Source organism: Oryza glaberrima, chromosome 11 (assembly GCF_000147395.1).
Source record: "Oryza glaberrima chromosome 11, OglaRS2, whole genome shotgun sequence".
NCBI lineage: Eukaryota > Viridiplantae > Streptophyta > Magnoliopsida > Poales > Poaceae > Oryza > Oryza glaberrima.
The window spans coordinates 2671431-2679238 of record NC_068336.1 but is presented as its reverse complement, the minus strand read 5'-3'; the positions used below and the strand labels follow the sequence as shown (position 1 = coordinate 2679238).

General features: G+C 44.3%; 1 protein-coding gene across 4 annotated transcripts; it reads left to right on the top strand.

Annotated features, from left to right (window-relative positions):
* Positions 1 to 374: 374 nt before the first annotated feature.
* Positions 375 to 7589, top strand: LOC127755123 (BEL1-like homeodomain protein 1). Of its 4 annotated transcripts, none has more exons than XM_052280763.1 (6): positions 375 to 696; positions 879 to 1023; positions 1784 to 2648; positions 4145 to 4527; positions 6054 to 6114; positions 6240 to 7589. In XM_052280763.1, the coding sequence occupies exons 3-6, from the start codon at positions 1878 to 1880 to the stop codon at positions 7053 to 7055; spliced, it is 2031 nt and encodes a 676-aa protein (XP_052136723.1). In that variant the 5' UTR covers positions 375 to 696; positions 879 to 1023; positions 1784 to 1877; the 3' UTR covers positions 7056 to 7589. The 4 variants fall into 4 exon arrangements, with proteins under 4 accessions (XP_052136723.1, XP_052136722.1, XP_052136720.1 ...); XM_052280762.1 differs by having other exon boundaries at positions 376 to 696; positions 879 to 965; XM_052280760.1 differs by having other exon boundaries at positions 376 to 965.
* The last annotated feature ends 219 nt before the right edge of the window (positions 7590 to 7808 follow it).

Genomic DNA, 7808 nt, shown 5'->3' with positions numbered 1-7808 from the left:
ACATCATTTTGAGTTTTGACTTGCTTCCTTTCTGCACTGTTTTTTTTCCATATTCTGGAGGTAACTATTTGTTTTATTTTATTTTATTCAGTTATATATGTGTGTTAGAGTTTGTTCGAAATAGCTAATGGAAGTATGAATTATTATGCCGCGCTTCTCAATTTTTGATTTTTTTTGAAAACTTTCTATATCAGAATTTTGCTTAGATAACATTTTCTAAAGCAATCTATTGGTTTTATAATATTTAATTCATCCTATAATCAATTTTACATAAAACTATAATCTATCCAACCGTCCAGCTGTTAGAATGCGCCGTAGTCTAAAAACAGGTTGATTAGTATTTTCGTGAATGAAAATATCAATCAATTTGCAATATCTTTTGTTGTACTAGTGAATGAATAAAATGCCAGAATAGACACAATAATTCCTACTAGTACTACACATTAGTACGTCCCATTTGATGGTCATGCTTGCTCAAACTAGTCACCCAAGGCCAAAATGGTACAAGTGAGTTCCACACCTAGAATGAATGAGCAGCTAATGAGAGAGAAAGATAGAGATAGAGAGAGAGAAGAGAAAAAATCTTGGTGCAGCTAGAGATCTAGAGAGAGGAAATAAAAAGGAAAGTGGGGGGAAAGGTGTGTGTGTGTGTGTGTGTGTGTGTGTGTGCTTGTGAGGATAATGGAAGAGTGGGAGGTGGGTGTCCCTCCTCCACTGCCCTTTTCATCTCTCATCTCTCTATATCTCTCACATCATCATCTCTCTCTCTACTTGTTTCTCTCTCTAAACTCTATTTCTTCTTTTTCTCTCTCTTAAAGACTTAACTAATTGAGTCTTCCTTCTCTATCATATATGCCTCATCATCTTTTCCCTTTCAGCTGGAGGGAGATCAGAGGAAAGATATATAGGCTGGCTGGCCGGCGTCTTCTGTAGAGAGCAAAAGGGAAAGGAACTTGCAGTTGCAGGTACTTAACACTGACATGCATGAGTGATCTCACTCACCCTCCCTTGCATGATACCTTGGTATATTTTTGTTGTCTTACATCACTCTCTTCCTCCTCCTCCTTCTTCTTATTCTTCTTCTTCTTCTTCTTCTTCTTCTTCTTCTTCTTCTTCTTTGCCTTCTTGTTCTTCTTCTTCGGCTTCTTCTTCACCTTCGCCTTCGCCTTCTTCTTTCTTAATTCTAGGATCTTCTTCAATTCTGCTCTTCTGGTTCTTTGAGAGAGTGTGCATGTGTGAGAGAGAAATTGCTGATTAATTAGCTTCAGCAATTCTTGTGGTACATAGTATACATAGATAGAAAGAGAGAGAGAGAGAGAGAGAGAGAGAGAGAGAAAGCAAGCAAGCTGAATTGATGCTTGTGTGTGCTTGTGTTGACATCTGTATACACATGTGCACGGTTCTTTGTTAAATCACTTGATGAAGATGGGTACATCCCTTTTTCTTCTTTTTAATATATTTTTTTCTTGATACTGATGCCTAATTATTATTAGTATTACTTATCCTACATCACAACATCTCTCTCTCTCTCTTTCTCTCTTCTAGAGCTAGCTATACCATAGCTAGGGTAGTTGGTGATAAGAGTAGTTCTTCCTTGTAGCAACTTACTACCTAATTACCTAGCCTTGCTCTTCTTTGATCTTCTTCCATCTCTCTCTTTTTTGCATGGATCTACTTTTATTTTTACCTCAAATTGTGAAATATGGTAATTATTTTCCTCTTTTTATATATGTTGTTAATTAATCAACCTGTTGGTTTCTTTTTGTTCTTGTGTTATTTGCAGGTAATTAAATTAAGAAGAGAGAAGCATATATATACATTTCCAGTAGAATTGTAGCTAGAGTGATCTATAGCTGCCGGCCGGCGAGGCGATCTCGATGGCGGCGTACTACCACGGCGGCGCCGGCACGGACATCCAGTCCGGCACCGACGGCCTGCAGACGCTGTACCTCATGAACCCGAGCTACGCCGGCTACGGCGACGCCGCCGCCGCGCCCGGGGCGGCGGCCAACATGATGCTCCTGAACTCGGCGGTGACCTCCATGACGCCGGTGTCGTTCGGCCACCAGCCGTCGCCGTCGTCGTCGTCGGCGGCGCAGCACTTCGTCGGCATCCCTCTCCAGGCGCCGCCGGCTTCCGGGTACAACCTGTGGACCCCGGCGGCGGCCACCGGCGCGGGCGACATGTCGCCGCCGACGCCGCAGCACCAGCATCAGAAAGCTCACGGCGGTGGCGCGGCGGGTGTCAGTGCTGTCCTCAGCCTGTCGTCCCGCGAGGCGGCGCCGCCGGTGACGGTGGCGGCCGTGGTGGCCGCCGGCGACGAGGGGAAGTACCTGCAGGCGGTGGCGCAGGGCGCGGCGTCGCAGGGGCAGATGGTGATGAGCTCCAAGTACCTCAAGGCGGCGCAGGAGCTGCTCGACGAGGTGGTGAGCGTCAGCAAGGGCGTGGACGACGTCAAGGCCGCCGCGGCGGCGAAGAGCCCGGCCTCGGTGAAGAAGAAGGAGGACTCGGAGGGCGTGTCCGGCGGCGGCACGGAGGATGGCGGCGGCGCCAAGAGCGGCGGCGCGCCGCCGCCGCCGGAGATGTCGACGGCGGAGCGGCAGGAGCTGCAGATGAAGAAAGGAAAGCTGATTAACATGCTTGATGAGGTCAGTAATTAATTAATTAATTAATTAATTGAGCACTGTTAGTTTTTTCTTTTTGTTTTTTGTGATTAGAAAAACGCAAGTATATTGCTTGTATTATAGATAAATCGATTACTATTGATTTTTCTTGTGTAGTTATAGGAACATATTTTTTGTGCAAATGCAACTTGTATTCTTTTGCTGTTTGGAGTTTGGGTTAATTGTTTTAATTTTCTGATAAAATAAATATTTCTTGTGAAAAGTTGATTTTTCTCTCTCTCTCAATCTGGCTTGAAGATATTGCTGATGCCTTTGTAATTTTCTTGCCCCTACTGTTATAGAAAGTGTTATTGAGAGGATGTGAGTCATTTGCTTTTCGGTTATCCTTGTTTTGTTGGTTCTTTTCTATGATTGATCAGCTAACACAGTTGTTGGAACAGTAGAGAGCTAGCCTTATTTTGCTGGACATTATTCCCAATCTGTTTTTCACTTTAATTAGTTTTCGTAAGTAAACATGTTTTACTGCCTAGTACCAATTATCATCGGTCCTCAGGTTAACTATGTGATTAGTTAGTGCTTTTTTGTCTGATTGGTTCCTTAGCTAGATTCAAAAACTAGTTTTATTTTTAGGTGGGTGTTATTATCATCAAGTTAAAAGGGGCATATATACACATATAAATTAAAATATTCTATATATCTTATTATTAGACTGAAAAATACGGAATAAAGTGACAAGTAACAAGAATATGTGTACCGAAACTAACAAGTGACAAGTAGAAATCCTTTTTGCATTCCTATGATTGAATTTTCAGATAAGAATAGCATGTCCACATAAACTACAATTCTTTGGGTCGTTCTTTGTTCATGCCAGTACAAACAAGCTTTAATTAATTCCTAATAATAATGATGTTTGCGTGTGTGTCTTTTTGTTTACATTAGCTTTACATATTTGTACATAATATAATTCTCTGATTTTGGTACAAAGCAGCAGCTTTGATTAATCTAAGTTACCGTGGGGTGCAGTAAAAATGTACTCCCTCCATCCCCTAATAAAAGGAATTTGATATTTTGCTTCCACTATTTGACCATTCGTCTTATTAAAAAAAATTGGAGTTATTATTTTTTTTACTTACTTATTATGCAAAGTACTTTAAGCACAACTTTTCTTTTATATTTCCACAAATTTTTTGAATAAAACGAGTGGTCAAATAGTGCAAGAAAAATGTCAAAATCCTCTGTAGTAGGGGACGGAGGGAGTATAAAAACAGTTGCACCAAACTTCCTTAAAAAAAAACAGATGCAACCAAAGTAACAAGAATCAATCATATTGGTGCCTTAAACAATGAAAGATAGATTGTGTTCCTGACGATCCAAAATCGTTAATCTACCATTCAACCAACAAACTGCTGGACTAATAATTAATCATCAGCTAGCTGTTGTACAGTGAGTAGCTATCTACTCCAATTAATTAAGCACAATCAACTAATGAATCTCCATGGATGGGATGGGATGGGATGCAGGTGGAGCAGCGGTACAGGCAGTACCACCAGCAGATGCAGGTGGTGGTGGCGTCGTTCGAGGCGGTGGCGGGGGGCGGGTCGGCGAGGACGTACACGGCGCTGGCGCTGCGGACCATCTCGCGGCAGTTCCGGTGCCTGCGGGACGCGATCGCGGGGCAGGTGAGGGCGGCGAGCCGGGCGCTGGGGGAGGCCGTCGACGCCGACGGCGGATGCGGCCGCACGGTGGGGTCCAGGCTCCGGTACATCGACCACCAGCTCCGGCAGCAGCGCGCGCTGCAGCAGCTGGGCATGATGCAGAGCAGCGCGTGGCGCCCCCAGCGCGGCCTCCCCGAGCGCTCCGTCTCCATCCTCCGGGCTTGGCTCTTCGAACACTTCCTCCACCCGTATGTCCATATATTTATCCATCATTCTTCATCCATCTCTTCCGACTCCCTCCGTTTCATATTATAAGTTGTTTTCATTGCATCTCATCCATCATTCTTCCATTTGCATTATACTCCCTCCATCCCTAAATGTTTGACGCTGCTGACTTTTTTAAACATGTTTGACCGTTCATCTTATTCAAAAAATTTAAGTAATTATTAATTATTTTCCTACTATTTCATTCATTGTTAAATATACTTTTATGTATACATATAGTTTTACATATTCCACAAAAGTTTTTGAATAAGACGAACGGTCAAACATGTTTAAAAAAGTCAACGGCGTCAAACATTTAGGGAATGAGGGAGTATATGTTGCATCTCATCTCTCTTCTAGTATTTCTATTTTTCTTCTTTTAAGATAATGGATTAAAACCCGAGCTCTTATCCGGTGGTGGAGCCAGAAAGATTTTTGAGCCCGGACAAACTTTAATACAATTAGTATTTGCTATAGAAATTTCATCATAATATTAAAATTTAATGGAGTTTTCTGATAAAAAAATTTAAAGGAGTTTTTGCCCGCGAGCCTGGCCGAGCAGTGGCTCCGCCCCTGCTCTCATCAATCTCGACATATATATACTCCCTTTATTTCTTTTTGTTTGACGTTGGCATATATTATGGGATGGGGATAGGACATCCGTGCATGCGTGCATACAAAGCTACGCGATTGTTTGAGTTATGATGATTGATAAGCCATAGAAGAATGAATGAAGCAACGGAAAATAATTTAGGGGATAAAACTTTTATATATATGTGTTATTACCGATTTAAAATCAAGTGCTAGAAGATAGACTAGAAATAGAAACCCTAGATCAACCGTAGAATTAAGTTTTGGAATTTAAATTTTGGTTATATACTAGCTGATAAGTTAACGAGTAGATAAATGAGAGACTAAATTATAATGAATTTTCGATCATATAATCTACTAAATAATTTAGAGTACCTTACGGTAAAAGTTGAGACAGTAATTGCTAAACGACCATAAGTATATTTGGAAACTGAGGTAACATATACTCTCTTTGTAGTAAAAAAAAACAAAAAAAAAAACAACCCCGAGAATGTATCTGAACAAGATGCATGTTCAGATACATCCACAAGATTGATTTTTTTTTTTTTTGGGTAGAGAGGGAGTATAGCACTATACTGTGCGAACCTTAGTTGCATCTGTGAAGAAGAAATAGGCAGAGCGTAGTACAATAGCTTGAGACAGTCATATATGCAAGTTGCAGTTGCAGCTAGCTGAACGTACGATCATGTCTGGCTGTACTTGTACTTGTAGTGTTTGTCACCATTGCTGGCTGGTCCTACACCCTAATTGCAGTACTCCATGGCCATGGATGATGCTACTGCATATATCATGGCCGGATCCATGCATGTCGCGTGCATGCATGATGCGTTTTTATTTGCAACTGCCTGAATCTGTACTACGTGTGATCGATGTGTGTCTGTCGGATCACTCACTCATCAGTGTCCGTGACGTCATGCAGATATCCCAAGGATTCGGACAAGATCATGCTCGCCAAGCAAACCGGCCTCACCAGGAGCCAGGTCAGAATTAAGATGGAGTTTAATTTTTTTACTGTGTTGATTGATTGGTTTTTGATTTTACTGCGTGTTCTTCTTGGTTGAATTGGGTGTTGAATTCTGTGAATTTTATTTTGGTTTGATTTCAGGTTTCGAACTGGTTCATCAATGCCAGGGTGAGGCTGTGGAAGCCGATGGTGGAGGAGATGTACCTGGAGGAGACCAAGGACCAGGACGGCGGCGGCGGCGGCGCCGGCGACGAGGGGAGCAAGCCCGGTGGGAGCAAGGGCGGCGGCGCCGGCGTCAATGGCGGTGTGGTTGACAGTGCCGCGAAGATGGACAGCAAGGCGGCGCACATGGAGAGCGGCGGCGGCGTACATCCGTCGCTGCTCGAGCTCGCCGGTGACCACCAGGCGCAGGCGGGGTTCTACGACGACGACGACGAGGAGGATGGCGGCGCCGCCGCCGCGCTGCAGCAGAAGCTGAAGAAGGCGAGGACGGAGGAGCAGCAGCAGGCGGCGTTCCACGTGTCCGACGTGGCCACGCTGCACGCGCATGCCGCGGCGGCGGCGGCGGCGAGGCACGACGAGGTGAGCCACCGGGAGCTCCTCATGAAGTTCATGGAGAGCGGCAGCGCCGGCGCCGGCGCCGCCGCGAGGGACCACCACCACGAACACCATGGCGGCGTCGGCTACTCGCTGTTCGCGCCGGCGCCGTACGGGCAGTTCGCCACGGAGCAGTTCGCGTTCGCCGGCCACGGCGGCGGTGGCGGCGGAGGCGGCGTGTCGCTCACGCTCGGCCTCCCGCACGGCGCCGAGCAGACGGCGTCGTTCCTCATGACCAGCAGCAACGGCAGCGACGGCGCCGGCCACGTCGCCGGCGGCGGCGGCGGCGGCGGCTACGACATGAACATGCAGAGCACAAAGTCCTTCGCGGCTCAGCTCATGAGAGACTTCGTGGCCTAGAATCGAATATGATTATACATATTAAATTAGCGCAAAAATTCCAATCAATTAATCCATCAAATTAATTTAGGGCTTGTATAGAAATAAAATGGTAAAAAGGCCTAGACATGAATGCTTAAGCAGATTAAGCTTAATTGGGCTATAGGTTTTGGGAATGTAAAGATGGGAGCAATGTATATATTGGTATATATAGGGTAGCTTAATTAGTGAAAACCCAAACATCTTACAAGATTTATAGGGTATAGGAAGAGAGGGAGGGGGGTATACCATGATGTGCAGGGGTATATGGATTTGGATATTGGAAGTGTATGTGGCATTTTGGCCAATCACAGTAATTTCAGTATTGGTTTTGGGATATTGTAATCTAGATTCTTAGTATAATGTAGCACTAGCACTTTACTTCAATCCTCTTGCTCCATGAGAATGATGAAGTGGCATATATGTTTTTGTTAAGTTCAAAATCATTTGTGCTGCATGACATGGCAGAGGATTTTCAGATAATAACAGTGTGTAAGTGCTTCCTTTTGCTGATAATGCAGAATGTCAAGTCCGAGTAAAGGCAGGCAGTAATATTTTGGATAGTTTCAGAACCATCAGTGCCAAAGGAATATGATGAAAATAAATGTTTCAGACTTGTAAAGGCATTATCATGTAGCTTTCACAGGTCGTGGGCATTGTAGGCAATCACTGAATCACATGCTCACAGTTCTTGTTCTATGACCATCAGAACAAACTTATATAAAAGGGGCTTTA